The 15520-nt window shown below is 54.0% G+C and overlaps 2 protein-coding genes across 7 annotated transcripts in view; one reads left to right on the forward strand and one right to left on the reverse strand.

Moving 5' to 3' along the window:
- Positions 1-2745, reverse strand: part of OGDH (oxoglutarate dehydrogenase) — a 49228-nt gene extending 46483 nt beyond the window's left edge. For 4 of the 5 annotated variants that reach the window (XM_040965023.1, XM_040965022.1, XM_040965024.1 and 1 more), the window contains exon 1: positions 2677-2737. The gene's annotated coding sequence lies outside the window, so the exon portion shown is untranslated. Of the gene's footprint in view, positions 1-2676 lie in introns of all 5 variants that reach the window. The other variant, XM_040965025.1, reaches the window with a different exon arrangement.
- Positions 2746-11161: 8416 nt separating this feature from the next.
- TMED4 (transmembrane p24 trafficking protein 4) lies at positions 11162-13804 on the forward strand. Of its 2 annotated transcripts, XM_040964943.1 has the most exons (5): positions 11162-11343; positions 11522-11622; positions 11709-11834; positions 11981-12127; positions 12863-13804. In XM_040964943.1, the coding sequence occupies exons 1-5, from the start codon at positions 11184-11186 to the stop codon at positions 13010-13012; spliced, it is 684 nt and encodes a 227-aa protein (XP_040820877.1). In that variant the 5' UTR covers positions 11162-11183; the 3' UTR covers positions 13013-13804. The 2 variants fall into 2 exon arrangements, with proteins under 2 accessions (XP_040820877.1, XP_040820878.1); XM_040964944.1 differs by lacking the exon at positions 11981-12127 and having other exon boundaries at positions 11166-11343.
- Positions 13805-15520: the final 1716 nt, after the last annotated feature.

A 15520-nucleotide genomic window follows, 5' to 3' on the forward strand; every position in this document is an offset into this window, starting at 1 on the left:
TACATGCGGGGGCTGCCCCTCTTGGAGTGTGAACCTCAAGCTAATGAGCATATATAGCCTTTTAATCTATTAAGCAGTCCCTATCAGGTCCTACTGTGAAAAGCTGACTAACTGATGGACCAAGACAACCAGAACACAGGCTATCACCCCCTCCCTGGGCCCACGTCACAACCTGTAACTGCTACAGCGACAACACTGCAGTGAAAAGCTGCTTTCAGGCCAGGTGAATGGAGATGTCTACTAAATATTTAAAGATATATCAGTTCCAGTTCCACACAGTCTTTTTTTTTTTTTAAGATTTATTTATTTATTGGAAAGTCAGATATACAGAGAGGAGGAAAGAGAGGAAAGGTCTTCCGTCCGATGATTCACTCCCCAAGTGAGCCCAATGGCCGGTGCTATGCGCATCCGAAGCCAGGATCCAGGAACTTCTTCTGGGTATCCCACACAGGTGCAGGGTCCCAAAGCTTTGGGCCATCCTTGACTGCTTTCCCAGGCCACAAGCAGGGAGCTGGATGGGAAGTGGAGCTGCCGGGATTAGAACTGGCACCCATATGGGATCCTGGCGCGTTTAAGGCGAGGACTTTAGCCGCTAGGCCACGCCGCTGGGCCCACACACAGTCTTTCAGAAAGTACAAGAGAACATCTATCTGTTCATGAACTTGGCATTTCCCTGGCGTCAGACCGACATTCACAACATGCTTCAGACGAGCATCCTCTGTAAGTACAGAAGCGAAAGCCCTTAAACAAGAAGCACGAGTCACTTTACCAACCAGCTGCCTCTGGCATGATGGGACCAGCGCGATGGCTCCGCTCCAGTGCCAGCATCCAAATGGGCACCACTGAGTGTCTCAGCTGCTTCACGGACATCCAGCTCCCTGCTTGCAGCTTGGGAAAGCAGCAAATGGCCCAAAGCCTTGGGACTCTGTCACCTGCATGGGAGACCACAAAGCAGCTCCAGGCTGCTGGCTTCAGATCGACTCAGCTCCGGCTGTTAAGCCATTTAGGGAGTGAACCAGCTGATGCAAGTTCTCTCAATCTCCTCTCTGTCAGCCTGCCTTTCCAATAAAAGTAAGTAATAAATTAAAAAATATTTTAAAGTGGTGCTTGTGCACAATTTAAAACAAACCCAATCAGCAAAGGTAATGCGACATGGTGACTGCTGTGGACCTGGTACGCTGCAGTTGTTACTCCAGAACTTTTTTTTTAAAATTGGAAAGATTTACAGAGAGCAGGAGAGTCAGAAAATCTTCCATTTGCTACTTCACTCCCCAAGTGGCCACAACAGCCGGGGAACCAGTGCCCACATGGGATCCCGACGGTTGCAAGGCACCATCAGGCCGGGTCCCTTCCAGAACATCTTAAACTGCAAGACTTAAAAGAACGGCTAAGCGCAGTAAAGGCGGAGCATGGCATGATGTAGAGGAGGCAGAGCAGGTGGGGGCATGGCCACCCACAGAGTGCGGCTGCTCTCAGCTCAGCAAGGCTGCTACTTCTTCACTGTCACCTGTACCTGGGGATGCACTGCACTTGTGGCAACTCATTTCAGCCAAGCAGTCCCATCTAAACCCGCACGAAGGGCGGTGGGCGCGAGCCCAAGGGCTCAGACACCATGTCCCACCTCACAGGCCGGGGTTATTCCAGTGTCCTTTAAGACAACTCCTCTCTTCCTGGGGAGTCCTGCACTGTGCTTCAGGCTTCTGTGCACCCATCCTAGCACCCAGGGCGCCAGTGGTCTGGGAGCTCTTTATTTCCAATACACAACCTTGAAACATCTGTATGCAAATGAGTAATAGCTAAAGTACAAGCTAAACTAAACTGCGAAGTAATGTAAAGGAACAAGCCACCCCGGTGGGAGGTGCCACTGGCCTTCAGGGACTAGTGTGGGCCCCTGGTGCGGAAGAACCTCTGTATTCCCAACCGCACCAAGGTCGAAGTTCGGCTGTCATGCCTACCATCGCAAAATACCAACGAGAGAGGCACCATGCTAGGATTACACACAACAGATGATCTCATTCCAAAACCACTTTCTCAACCATTTACATAACTCTCAGAAATCTAAGATATTTTCAAAGTGAGTCCTGCGATACATCCTAATGTAACACACACGCCAAGGTTGACGGAAGCTTGCACCCGCACCAGCCGTTGTCATCAATTCCATTTTCCCAACGTATGCAGGTCCTTCGTATCCCGGAGATTCGGGTTAGCCTCCACGGCTGATGACTGACTCACGCACGGGCGTGAAGGACTTCCCCAAAAGGCGCTATCTAGGGGGGTCCCAGCACGGAGAACGTTCCCCAAGGTCCGCGGGCGCGATGGCCCCGACCAAGGACGCGCGGGGACGCCCTCGCAAGGATGCAGAGCCGGCCGGGCCCGCCCGGCACGTGACGCCGCGCGACCTTGGGGTCACCCCGGCCGCCGCGCCCCACTTCCGTCGCGGGGGACCGCCCAGGCCCCCCCGCCCGGCCTCGCGAGGCCATTGGCCGACGCGCCTGTCCGTCAGACGCGCCCTTCCCACCGCCCCGTCCGCCCGCTCTGTCCGGCTCCTCTCCGGGTCACCGCGGCGTCCAAGGCTCAAAGGTCGCGGGGTCTCACCCGGGCTGCGGCCTCCGACTGCAGCCAGCGGGCGCCGCGGCCCCCGACTCCTGCTCCCAGAGCGCAGCCGCGCGCAGTTACCTGTCTCCGGCGCGGCTCCACCCGAGTGAGGCGCCGACACCCCGCTCCGGGGCACCAAACTCTCGGCCCCGCCCCGACGCCTGACGTCAGCACGTAGCCCTGCCCTGGCGGAGCACCGCCCCCCCGGAGAGGCGTGACGTCACAGAGCCGCGACGGCGGCGGAGGGGCGCGTACAGGACAGCCTGAACCCACCTTCGCGCTTGTGGGGAGAGAGGAGCGGGCGTGCTGAATAAATGGCAGCTGCTTCCTCGGATGCCTCACGCACTTGTAATGGACAACGGGAATTTCTGAAGTGATGGCCGACTGATGTGAAATATATTTTCAATCACGAGACCCGCCTTGTCGGGGCCCTGCTCTCGCGTCAGCCCCCCGCGACTAGCACTGTTCCCGCCCTGTCCGCTGATGGCGGGAGCCCGCCCGGCTTGACCTGGCCTAAGAAGATAAAACGCTGGTTTCCCTATTCCTTACGATTCAGGAAGAAGTTATCTCAAAATTGATGAATTGTGGCGGCTTGGCCGTCGCCGCGCGGCAGGCAGCGGCGTGGCAGGCAGGCTTCCTCCCTCCCCATGTTTTTGCCCCTTCTTGCAGACCAGGAACCCCGCCGTGCCCAGGGGCACCCCGACCCAGAGGCCTTGACTGCTCCGAGGGCGGCACCTTGGCCCGAGGTCCTGGGTGGGCACAGTTGAGGACCCCAGGCCGGCTCCCACACGCGCGCGGCATTGCGCGCAGAGCAGGCCGCCTGCACGCAGTCCTCCACAGCCCTGCCGGGAGTAGACCATCTAAGCCCTCACTCACTCCTACCCTCTGTGCCTCCGGGGACCTGGAAGTAAGTTTGTTAAGGTGGGTAGGTGGACACTAGCCCATGTGTGTAAGAGGGACAGGACAAAATTTAAGAAAGCAAGTTTTGGGTGGAGTGGGACGAGTAAGCAAACTGGCAGTTATACCTGAAGTTGTTGCCCTTGTGTGGGGTTCGACCCCCAACAGCAGAAACACGCACATACACCCCTCCCTGCACCAACGGGATTGTTAGGTCTGGGGCAGGCTCGAGGGAACTACATGCAGAAAGCTCCCCACCCACTGTTTCCCAGAAGAGGAAGAAGTGAGGAAAAACGGGGCTCCACTCCTGTGGGCAATGCTCTAGTCAGTACTGCCGGGGCCTCTGCCCTGTGCATGTCCCCTGCACCGGCAGGCGCCTGCAGCCTGGGCTGTGCCAGCCTGAGAGGTCCCCCTTGGCTACCGGCTGCCCCGTCTCACTGCTTAGTTCCCTGCCTGGTAGTGAGTTTCGCTGCCAGGTGCTGGCACCAAAGGGCCAGCCTTCTCCCACCATGGAGCACTGGTGGGGGCCTGGCTAGTCCTCTGGCAGCAGCACAGCCTCGCCGCCCGCTCCCATCTTGTGCACTTTTCTCTACTTTTTGGGCAGAGGTCAGACATTAGGCTTGCCCGTGTTAAGATACTGTTGGCAGCAATAGAAAAGCAACCCCCGTGCTGTGCTGGCTTTGTGGGTTTTGAGGTTTATGGCCAACGATACTGCTTTTCCTGTTAGTGATATTTTCCTCTGCGTTAAGTGGTTTATTTTAGAAACCTGTGGACGAGGTCTAGCCGATGGCATCCAGTGGGGGCCCTGAAGAAACGTGATTTCTCCAGGATGATGGCGTGCTTGAGGACAAGACCTGTCCTGTGTCCGGCAGCGGGTTGAGGGCCAGCAGAGGAAGATCCAGCCAGCGTTGCTGTGCTTAGCTATAGCCATGCGCTTTGAATCGAGGCCACTGCTCAGCCTGTGCGTCCTTTCACACGTGTGGTTAGACCTAGAGAAATTTTGAAAAGAAATGGCAAAGTGAGAGGTGTGTGTGTGTGTTCAGTAGTGGAGAATATGGGGCCAGCACCTTGGCATAATGTGCTAAGCTTCAGCCCACAGTGGCACCCACATGGGAAACACGGAAAAAGCTCCTGGCTCCTGGCCTTGGGTCGGCTCAGCTCTGACCATTGCCTCCATGTGGGAGTGAACCAGTGGACAGAAGACCTCTCTGTGTGTTTCCTTCTCTCTGAACTCTGCCTTTCAAATAAAAATGAAAAAAATAATAAATGAATTCAAGTGGAGAACACAAGTGCTTGTAAGAAATAGGCAGCTCCTGAGCTGCTGCTTGCCAGCCTGGCCCAGCCCTGGCCACTGCGGCCAGCTGGGGCCATCGCAGCCAGCTAGGGCCATCGCGGCCAGCTGGGGCCAGCTGGGGCCAGCTGGAGCCATCAAAGCCAGCTGGGGCGTGAACCAGCCTTGGAGGATCTCTGTTTCTCCCTCTGTAATTCTAATTTTCAAAATAAGTGAGCAAATCTTTAAAAACAAGAACAAAGTACCAGAGGTGTGCTGAGTGACACGTGTCAGAGGACCACATGTGGCTTGTGGCAGTGGGCGGGCAATGCTCATGGGCCTCTGGCTCTCCTGGCCTGTCTCCCAGTTCGCCACTCTGGAAGTAGGGCGAGGCCATCTGCCCACATGCGTCAGAAGCCGTGGTCTTTTGAGGACTGAAAGTTCAGCTGTAAGGCAGATAAGCCAGGGTCAGAGTCCTGCTCCAATCTGACCCCTGGGAGGGTCGGAGAGGGCTGGTATACAGAAGTGCTGGTGGGCGAGTTCTCCCTGCAGGGATCTGAGTCAGGCATATGAAGCACTGGGGTACCCTGAGTGTCAGATCAGAAACTTGAAGAGTTCACACTCTTTGGTATAAGAAGCCTATGGTATAAGAATAAATAGCGGAAGTTTCAGGAAAAGAATGAGGAAATAGAAGAGGTGTTCTGGGTTTGGCAAGTCCAGTGGAAACCCAGCATGGGGACACTCCAGCTGGATGGATACTCCTGCCAGCCACCAGGAGGCATATGACCTTGATGTTGCTCATTTCCTAGGAGTTGCCTTTATTTAATGCCTCATTGGTTTTTGTTTTAGATGACTCGCAATGTTTGTACAGTGCATGGGCACAGTGTGACCTGGAGGAATCAGCTCATTAGTGTGTCTTTCCTGGCCTTTCCGTTTGGAGCCTGAGGACTGCTCTCACCTGCTCCTCCACAGTGGCTGCCCTGCGTAGTGGAGCACCAGGATTTGCTGTTTCTCCATGGGTTCCTCCTTTTGACCAATCTCCCTCCTCCCCATTATGCTTGGTCAGTTGGTCTTTTTTTTTTTTTTTTTTTTTAAGAGAGATAGAGATCTTCCATCTGCTAGTTTACTCCCCAAATGAACACAACAGCTAGACCTGTGCTGATCTGAAGGTGTAAGCCAGGAGCTTCTTCTGGGTCTTCTGCGTGAGTGTAGGATCCCAAGGACTTGGGCCATCCTCTACTGCTTTCCCAGACCGCAAGCAGTGAGCTGGATGGGAAGTGGAGCAGCCATGACACAACCAGTGCCCGTATAGGATGCCAGCACTGCAGGCAGAGGATTGGCTTACAGAACCGCGACACTGCCCCCCACCCTGTACCCCACTCCATTTTTTTTTAAAAGATTTATTTTTATTATTTTTTTTATTGGAAAGGCGGATATACAGAGAGGAGGAAAGAGAAGAAGATCTTCTGTCCGATGATTTACTCCCCAAGTGAGCGCAACGGCCGATACTATGCCGATCTGAAGCCAGGAGCCTCTTCCGGGTCTCCCACGTGGGTGCAGGGTCCCAAAGCTCTGAGCTGTCCTCGACTGCTTTCCCGGGCCACAAGCAGGGAGCTGGATGGGAAGCGGGGCTGCCAGGATTAGAACCGGCGCCCATATGGGATCCTGGGCGTGCAAGGTGAGGACCTTAACCACTGCGCCACCGCGCCGGGCCCATCCACTCCATTTTTTGATGGTACACTTGTCAGATCTGTTTAAGCATCCATTGCCAAATCCACAGTCATGGAAATTTATCACTATGTTTATTCTAAATGTTGTGTGGTTTTTAACTGACCTTGTTTATCATTTTTAGTTAGGTGTGTTTGAGGTACAGTAGAAGTCCAGCTTTGCTGCAGGCAGGAGCTAAGAGCCTTGAGAAGAACCTGCTAGGGCGTTCTGCATTCAAGACAGCGGTTGGCAAGAAGCTGAAACCCTCAGGGGCAAGTATCACCGAGTGAGACAGAGGGACATCTTCCATTTCCTGATCCACTCCCCAAATGGCCGCCTCAGCCCGAGCTGAGCCAGCCTGAAGCCAGGAGCCATCAGGAGCTTCTTCCAAATCTTCCTTGTGGGTGTAGGGTTAAGGACTTGAGCCATCCTCTGCTGTGTCGAGTTGTGCATCTCTCTGGATAGAAACCCTCTGGCCACCCGCTTTCAAAATCCATCTCAGCTCTCCTAGTTGCGCACTGCCCTCTCCTGGCTCCTGCTGTCAGTTTCAAGTTGCAGCCAGTTTGCTTGAAACCCCAGATATTTTGATAGTGTTGGTGGGAAAGATCATCCTCTCCCTGTTGAATGAACTTGGCACCTGCACTCAGCAGCTTCTTGTTGCTCTGACACACAAGAGAGGCTTCCTTAAGCCACCCTATAGTTGGAAGTTCACGAGGCTGGGGAGCTTTGTCAGCTTGGCCTGTGGGGCAGCTGGCATTAGAGGAGCAGAGGCGAGGGAGCCATGCCGAGGTGAGCCATGAAACTGAGACACAGGACGCAAGCCTGCTGCTGGGACCAGCACTCTCAACACCTGCCTTCCCAGAGCCAGCCCCCTGGCCTCACGGCCGCCCACACACCCACCCACCAAAGCCATAACTAGATCTCGTTTCCGTCATCAGCCACTGCTCATCAAGAATGCAGTCTTCATGGCCACGTGAGTTTTGGGGATCAAGTCCTGTTGAACCCGGCAGCTTCTGCCGAGGTTGAGTTTATGTATAAACTCTCAATTCTAATTCGTGGGTTTGTATGTCCATCATTATGCCAATACTAAGCTGAGTTGACCACTATTGCATTATAGTAAATTCTGAAATTGGAAACTGTTAGATCACCAACTTTTTTTTTTCCTTTGTCAAGATTGTTTTTGGTGGTGCTGGTACCTGACATGCTGACATCCAATTTGGGCATCAGTGGGAGTCCCAGCTGCTCCACTTCTGATCCAGCTCCCTGCTAAAGTTTCTGGGAAAGGAACAGAGATAGCCTAAGTACTTGTGGAACAGAGATGGCCTAAGCCATGTGGAAGACTTGGATGAGGTGCCTGGTTCCTGGCTTTGGCCTGGCCCAGCCTTGGCTGTTGTGGCCATTTGAGGAGTAAACCAGTAGATGGAGGATCTCTCCCCTGTACTCTGTAACTCTGCCTTTCTTTTTTTTTTTTTTTTAAGATTGATTTATTTATTTATTACAAAGTCAGATATGCAGAAAGGAGGAGAGACAGAGAGGAAGATCTTCCGTCCAATGATTCACTCCCCAAGTGAGTGCAACGGCGCCAATCTGAAGTCAGGGACCAGGAACCTCCTCCAGGTCTCCCACACAGGTGCAGGGTCCCAAGGCTTTTGGGCTGTCCTTGACTGCTTTCCCAGGCCACAAGCAGGGAGCTGGATGGAAGGGGAACTGGGTGTGAAGTGGACCTGCTGGGATTAGTACCAGCGCCCATATGGGATCCCAGGCGTGCAAGGCAAGGACCTTAACCACTGCGCCATCGCACCGGGCCCTTCCCAGGCACCTTGTCAGGGAGCTTGATTGGAAGTGGAGCAGCTTGGTCTTGAACAGCACCCATAAGGGTTTCAGGCATTGCAGGTGGTAGCTCTACTCACTGAGTCACAATGCCAGCCTCAAAATAAATCATTAAAAAATTGTTTTGAGCTATTCAACGTCCTGGAGACTTCATATGAATTTAAAGAGTAGTTTTTTTATTTTTGCAAAAGTGCTTGTTGGAAGTCAAGGGGCAGCCCGAGATGGAGTGGGCACACGTGGTGGCCAGCAAATGACCGGCCTGCCCTGCAGGGCCACCCTTGCTGCCACAGGACAAATCCCGTATGGCATGGTGTAATCCTCCCAATAGACTGTCACGTTTCACTTCTGCTTTGTTGAGGATTTTTCTTAAAAAAAAAAACAAAAAAAAAAAAACCTGGCTTTTTGTAGGAAGCCACACAGTTGGGACAGATGGCACAAGGTGTAATGAGTGCTTCTCCCCAGCACGGCCAGGAGTTGCTCTGGCTGCCTAGCACGGCCGGGCAGGATGTCTCTAATCACCTCATTGCTGCCTCACCCCATTGTATGGGCAGTCCATCACCTCTCTGCTAGTTCATGGAATTACTGGTATGACACCTGAAACTGATTATTTTCAATCATGTTATGGGAAAAGGGTCGTTGGCAACTTAAGACAATGACACACAGTTAGAAGCATGCAATAGTACAATTGAGTGCACATTGTTCCCAAACCTCTTATTATGTGCCCACCTTTGTCCTGGAACTTACCCTAAAATGCATGATGTCCTCCTTAAGAAATGGCTTGGCAACAGTTGACAATAATGGAAGCACAAGTAGTTTTTTTTACTGCGCAGCTTCGAACTGCTGCATTACACGGAATGACGCATTTTGGCTTCCCACCACAAAAAGCAGAAAGTATACGGGGCATCTTCTAAAGGCAGACAAATGCTGTGAGCCCCTAGAGGAAAATGGTTTGAAACTTATACCTTATATTGCCACTTATATTTAGGGAAAGGAAATAGTTGAAAAAGATAAGTTTCTTGTGAAGGTCTTCCATTCAGAGAAAGGCTGAACTGCCCTGATCCTGCCCACTGTCCTTCAACAAAACAAAAACAACTGAATCAGTACTAGGTGAGGTAACCAGTGATTGATTGTGAGATTTAATAAAGAATCTATGACATATGCCTTTATAATCTCTTCATTTATAAGCTTCCTTTTGAATTTTATATTCTTGATATTATTATTAGTTTAGGTTTAGTGAAAATTGACTTTGGATGTAAGTAAACCACCTGTCACTATGTAACCGCATGTACTGCCAACCGTGGAGCTCCTGGCTTCAGCCGGGTGTCTGCAGGTCTGCAAGAGTAATGGCTTGCTGAGAATGTTTTCTTTGAAGTGAAATAATTTTTTTAGGATTGTTTTTGTATTCTTTTAACCATGAAGTAAAAGTGAAACAACTGGATGTTGTGCAAAGGCTTGTGATGACTTCTGCATAAATAAAGAAGGCAACTTTTCTGAGTTGTCCATTATGAGCATCATGCTCTAGTGGTCCACGTGTCTTGTCTGCCTTCTCGCCGATCCGCACATCCTCCTCGAGCTCTGAAGTCAGCTGAGCTGGTCTCTGGCAATTTTTTATTGGAAAGGCAGATTTTACACAGAGAATGAGAGACAAAGATCTTCCATCTACTGCTTCACTCACCAAATGGCTGCAATGGCCAGAGCTGAGCAATTTGAAACTAGGAACCAGGAGCTTCTCCTGAGTTTCCCATATTGCTGCAAGGTCCCAAGGTTTGGGCCGTCCTCAACTGTTTTCCCAGGCCACAGCAGGGAGCTTGGTTGGAACTGGAGCAGTCAGGACACGACTGGGCACCCATATGGGATCCTGTCACTTGCAGACCCAGAAGAAGCTCCTGGCTTTAGATCAGCTCAGTCCTGGCCATAGCTGCTCTCTGGGGAGTGAACCAGTGAATGGAAGATCTTTCTCTGTTTCTCCTTCTCTCTGTAAATTGCCTTTACAATAGAAAATATATATATATATTTTAAACAAATCCATGTGACCTGCCCCCTACACTGCATCTTCTAGGAGAGGCTTCTCTGAGCAGTCAAAAATCGTAGCCACTGCACCTTCAGCCACACACTCCCCACAGTTGTTTCCCATGGCAACTGGAGCGAATGACCACAAATGTACTAGATCGACAGATATAGTAGCCTGCTTTCCCAGGCCACAAACAAGGAGCTGGATGGGAAGTGCAGCTCCCTGGACTAGAACCGGTGTCCCTATGGGATCCTGGTGCATTTAAGGCGAGGACCTTAACCGTTACGCTTTCGCGTCGGGGCCCCTCTCAATTGACTTTTACAAGCTTCCCTGCCCAGCTGGCGCCCAGCACTTCCCTCTCCACTGAGGCTCACCGTCTGAAGGACACACATATGTAAAGGACACGTGGTAATACAGATGACACCTGGGACTGCCAAGTGGAGAATGAGTGGAGCCAGGAGAGCCGGGCAGTCCTCAGAAGGGAGGGTGAAAAACCCTCTGCCAGCTCCTGGATTCCTTCCCTGTCCGCACGTGCTCCCACCCCAGGCCCTGAGGCCCAGCAGGCAGACGCTGCCTGTCCACACACACACTGCTGACAGCTCTTCTAGCTCCATAAGACCTTCCCCAGATCCGCGATCAAGGAGGCAGATTTGGGTTCTGATGCCCGTTCCCTTGCTGGCTGGCACACATACTGATTCTCCCAGAGGAGAGCGGAGCGGAGTCACGGTGCAGCTTCCCACGCGCAACCGGGGAGTCTGGGGAGCGCGCAGGCGCGGAGCGAAGCCGACCCCCGCTTCGCCGCGCGGTGTCGCTAAGGCGACGCGCACGCGCATAGAGGTGTGCAGTGCGCGCAGGCGTACGGGGCGAGGCTCCATGGCAGGTGTTGGCGTCTGGCGGCTGCCGGGGATGGCCCCTCCGGCGCTTCTGCTGCTCGCGCTGTGCGCCGTGGGCGCTCGGGGGCTCTACTTCCATATCGGCGAGACCGAGAAGCGCTGCTTCATCGAGGAGATCCCCGACGAGACCATGGTCATCGGTCAGCCGGGGCGAGGGGGTGGAGAGGCTCTTTGTCCCGGCGCCCGGAGGCGCCCCCTCTTTCCGATCCCGGTGGGGTCGTTGCCCTCCTACCCTGGCCCCGGCCGAGGATAACCCCGAGGACACCAGGCCGCCGCGCAGCGTCCTGGGCCGGCTGTGACTGTGTGTCTACTCTGCAGGCAACTATCGCACCCAGATGTGGGACAAGCAGAAGGAGGTCTTCTTGCCCTCGACCCCTGGCCTCGGCATGCACGTGGAGGTGAAGGACCCCGACGGGAAGGTAAGGCTGGCGGTGCGAGGCGCTGCCGGTGGCCGGGGGCCGTTTGCAGAGGTCACAGCCAAGCTGGGCCCTGGTGCGTGTTGCAGGTGGTGCTGTCCCGGCAGTACGGCTCCGAGGGCCGCTTCACCTTCACCTCCCACACGCCTGGGGACCATCAGATCTGCCTGCACTCCAACTCCACCAGGATGCCCTTCTTCGCCGGCGGCAAGCTGGTGAGACTGCCCTTGCCGCTCCGCGGGGACTCGCAGGCGTAGCCAAGCATGGTTTAGCCCTCTTGGTTTGTGACTGTGGGTGTCGGGGAGGCTGGCGTGGGTGGGCTGAGGGTGCCGCCCCTCGCACATCTCGCGTTCCCTTGCAGCGCGTGCACCTGGACATCCAGGTTGGGGAGCATGCCAACAATTACCCTGAGATCGCTGCCAAGGACAAGCTGACGGAGCTGCAGCTGCGGGCCCGCCAGCTGCTGGATCAGGTGGAGCAGATCCAGAAGGAGCAGGACTACCAGAGGGTGAGGGCCTGAGTGTGGGGACCCCTGCAGCGCCTGCCGCTCTGTGTGGGGGGCAGGAAGCTCAGAGAACAGGGAGGCTCTGAGTGCTTGGGTCTGAGGTGTTAGCTACATTCACAATATTGGGTGCCCTCATACGACCTCCACCCCTATGCAGAACCCCGTTTCTGGCACACAGTGCACAGGGTTCTGGGGCTCAGCCAGCTTATGTCACTTGGCTTTAGTCTCAGTCTGTGCAGATGTAGAGCCTCCTTTAGCTAAGGCAGTTGGTGGTGGTTTCTGGAAAGGCAGAGATGCAGGCCTCTCCCACAATAGCCAGAGCTGAGCCAGGCCCAGGCAGGAGCCGGAAGCCCTGTCCAGTCTCCCACGTGGGGACAGGGACCTGCTGCACACCAGCTTCCAGCCGAAAAGCAGAGCGAGGGCATGAGCCTAGCAGGTGGCTGTCTTTAGTGGCGTGCTCCCGGACCCTTGCGTGATCACTTTCAAGTTCTGTGCAACAGTGAAGAATGGCAGGCTCACAGGCTAGTGAGAGTGTGCTGGTTTTCCCTGGGCTCTTGTGTGACAAGAAAAGGGTTGTGATCTCGGACCTAGCCAGGTGCGGGTGGGCTGTCAGTGCTGAGCCTGGCACTCCCAGTGGCATCAAGTGAGGCAGTGGATGCTGGAGCCAAGGGGCCAGGGCCAGGGAGGACCTCCAGCAACCTGGTCCGTGTAACCGCACTCGCCTCCTTGCCTGCGCAGTACCGGGAAGAGCGCTTCCGCCTGACCAGCGAGAGCACCAACCAGAGGGTCCTGTGGTGGTCCATTGCACAGACCGTCATCCTCATCCTCACTGGCATCTGGCAGATGCGGCACCTCAAGAGCTTCTTCGAGGCCAAGAAGCTGGTGTAGCGCCCGCTCTGTCGGCTTTCAGCTCCTCACCCACCTGCCTTTTGAGAGGGACAAGAAAGAAAGAGGATGTAAGTCGCATTGGTCCATGGCAACAGGACCTTCAGAGCAGCCATGCTAACCCTGGTTGTCAAGGACACAGGACCCTGGGCCAAGCTTTCAGAGATCTTCTAGGCCTGTGAGGCAACAGAGCTAACTCAGAGATTACCCCATCCTCTCACAAAATGAGCAAATGAAAAAAATCTCTCCTTTTCATTCTGCTGTGTCTCCGTCTGCTGGCACGGTGGGAGCCCGGTGTGCCCCCGGGAGGGGGCCTTACCCTCCTGCCTCCTGCTCAGCCCTGGGTCTCCTCTGTGGCTTTGTGAATGTAAATAAGGGGCAGGTCTTGGCCCCAGAGGACTGACATGTTTTTCTATATCCTAGAACTATTTTTTGATAAATTATATATTTTCCTTCCTAGATGAGAGTTACTGCCTATTCCTAGCCAGCAACACCAGTGCAGTCCCCGTGTGTTCTGTTGATTCACACATTTCTGGTAACTTCCCTCACAGCTCTTGGGAGCTTTTGGCAGTCCCTCAGCCAGAAAGCTGATGTTCAGCCATTCTCGAGCCGAGTTGTATGTGACACCTGTGGTCCCCACCTCGCAGGACCACAGAGCCAGAGGCATTAGCACAGGGCAACACACTCTCACCTTCCCTCTTCCCCTGTTATTTAAGGTGTGACAAATATTTTCTTCAAGGGAACCAGATTTGGTTCTTTATAGAAAATTTTCCAGCGAAATAAAATGTGTTGTAGTAGCTGTGTTGGAGATGAAATATGAGGCTGTGGGGCAGAGGGGAGGCAAAAAGGGAAAGAAAAAGTTCCTGGCTCGGGTCTGCACTGCAGGTGACCCCGAGTGGACTGGGTGTGGGTAGCTGGTGCTGGGGCTTGGGCTGGACACAAGCCAATCTCCACAGGGGAACTGGATGGATGGGCTCATGTCCTCCTGAGGGTTAGGCAGGGACACATCAGCAAGGGTTCTGGACAGAGCAAGGGCCGGGTCCTCTGGCCTGAAGCGCAGAGGCCAGCCCATCCTGGGCGTGACAAGCCTAGCTGCTGCCCCTCCCGACATTCCATTTCATAGTGTTAGATACTTCCAATACTACATGTATCTGACCTCAGAACTAAATTATCTTTATTTCTTAGTCATACTATCATATGTATACACATATAAATGATACTTCTTTTTTTTTTTTTTTACTGTCAAGGATACATACAGTTTAATTCTCTAGGTGTTCTCATTTAACATCTTTGTATTGTGTAACTTCTGCTTATTTCCTCTTTCCCATTCTGGAGAGCCATGACAGTTCCATGAGGTGTGTACCACCATAGTTCAGAGTTCCCACTCTCTCCAGGTGAGGATGAGCAGGAAATGGGATGGCCTCTGGACCAGTTTGATGTGGGAACTGTGACTCGTGAGGAAGGGACACAGTTATGCTCCACGGCTGTTCCTAGAAGTCTGGCCACAGCGCAGGGGCAGACCACCGCAGGCTGCACAGACACAGGAGCCTGCCCTGCGGGCCAGGGCTGGACGCGAGCCGTGCTGGTGGGTCAGCACATCCCCCCTGCTGACTGGGTAGGGAAGTTGAGTGCACCTTTACCCTGAAGGAGGTGTCCAGGCCAGCAGCTGGTGGCTGTGGGAACCAGGCCTTCCTCATTGGTGTCACATCTACAGATACACCGGATTAGGTTTCTAAGTAGCAGTTAAGCTACATCCAAGAATTGGGTGTAGCCTTGGTTGCATTTGGAAGGGCTTTGCCTTTAGCATCTGCTTTGTGCTCCTGACTCCCCAGCTCTCCCTGGGCCTGACTGGCTGAGGGGCAGGATGGCCTGTGGGGCCTATGGAGGCTGTCCCCCTCCTCAGTGCTAGGGAACATGGCAAACTAAAGGACATCCAAAAGGTCTACTTGCAGTTCCACAGAGAAGAGAGACTCATCTTCCATCTGGTGGCTTGCTCCCCAAATGGCTGTAACTGCTCCGGTTTAGGTCAGGCTGGAGCCAGCTACCCACTTAGACCCAGCAGCACTAGCAGGGACTTGGGTCAGAAATGAAGCACTTGAACCAGGTGGTGCTCACAGGCTGTGGCATATCTTGCAGTGCCACAGGGCTGGCTCCCAACTGGATTTATAAAATATGTTCTCCTGGGTGCCCTGGGTGTGCCTGATGGTGGGGTGCCCGCTGCACCGGGCCCCTACCTTCATCTAACAACCCAGCAAGGGAGGGGCTAGTCCTCACAAGGCACCTGTCTACTGCTCTGGAGTCCCTGCCCCCACGGGAGGAGCTTCGTGCTGCTGTCACCCCATCTCTGGACCTGCGAAGCCGGAACGGTCACCCCGACTTCAGACCCTGTCCCGACCTCTCCGAGTAGCGAGGGGGCGGATCTAGGCACCTGCGCCTTTCCCCTCCCCAGCACCCGCAGTCGGCGACCCGCGCCGCCCCGCTCCCAGTGGCCCGAGCCCTGACATCCTCAGC

The sequence above is a fragment of the Ochotona curzoniae genome, unplaced genomic scaffold, assembly GCF_017591425.1.
Source record: "Ochotona curzoniae isolate NIBS_2020 unplaced genomic scaffold, NIBS_Ocur_1.0 scaffold_3835, whole genome shotgun sequence".
Lineage (NCBI taxonomy): Eukaryota > Metazoa > Chordata > Mammalia > Lagomorpha > Ochotonidae > Ochotona > Ochotona curzoniae.

Excerpts from the sequence above, each read along its gene's own strand:
- TMED4 (XM_040964943.1), top strand. The coding sequence starts at position 11,184 with ATGGCAGGTGTTGGCGTCTGGCGGCTGCCGGGGATGGCCCCTCCGGCG. Across the intron at positions 11,623-11,708 it reads TGAAGGACCCCGACGGGAAG|GTGGTGCTGTCCCGGCAGTA; the intron begins GTAAGGCTGGCG and ends TGCGTGTTGCAG. Across the intron at positions 11,835-11,980 it reads TCTTCGCCGGCGGCAAGCTG|CGCGTGCACCTGGACATCCA; the intron begins GTGAGACTGCCC and ends GTTCCCTTGCAG.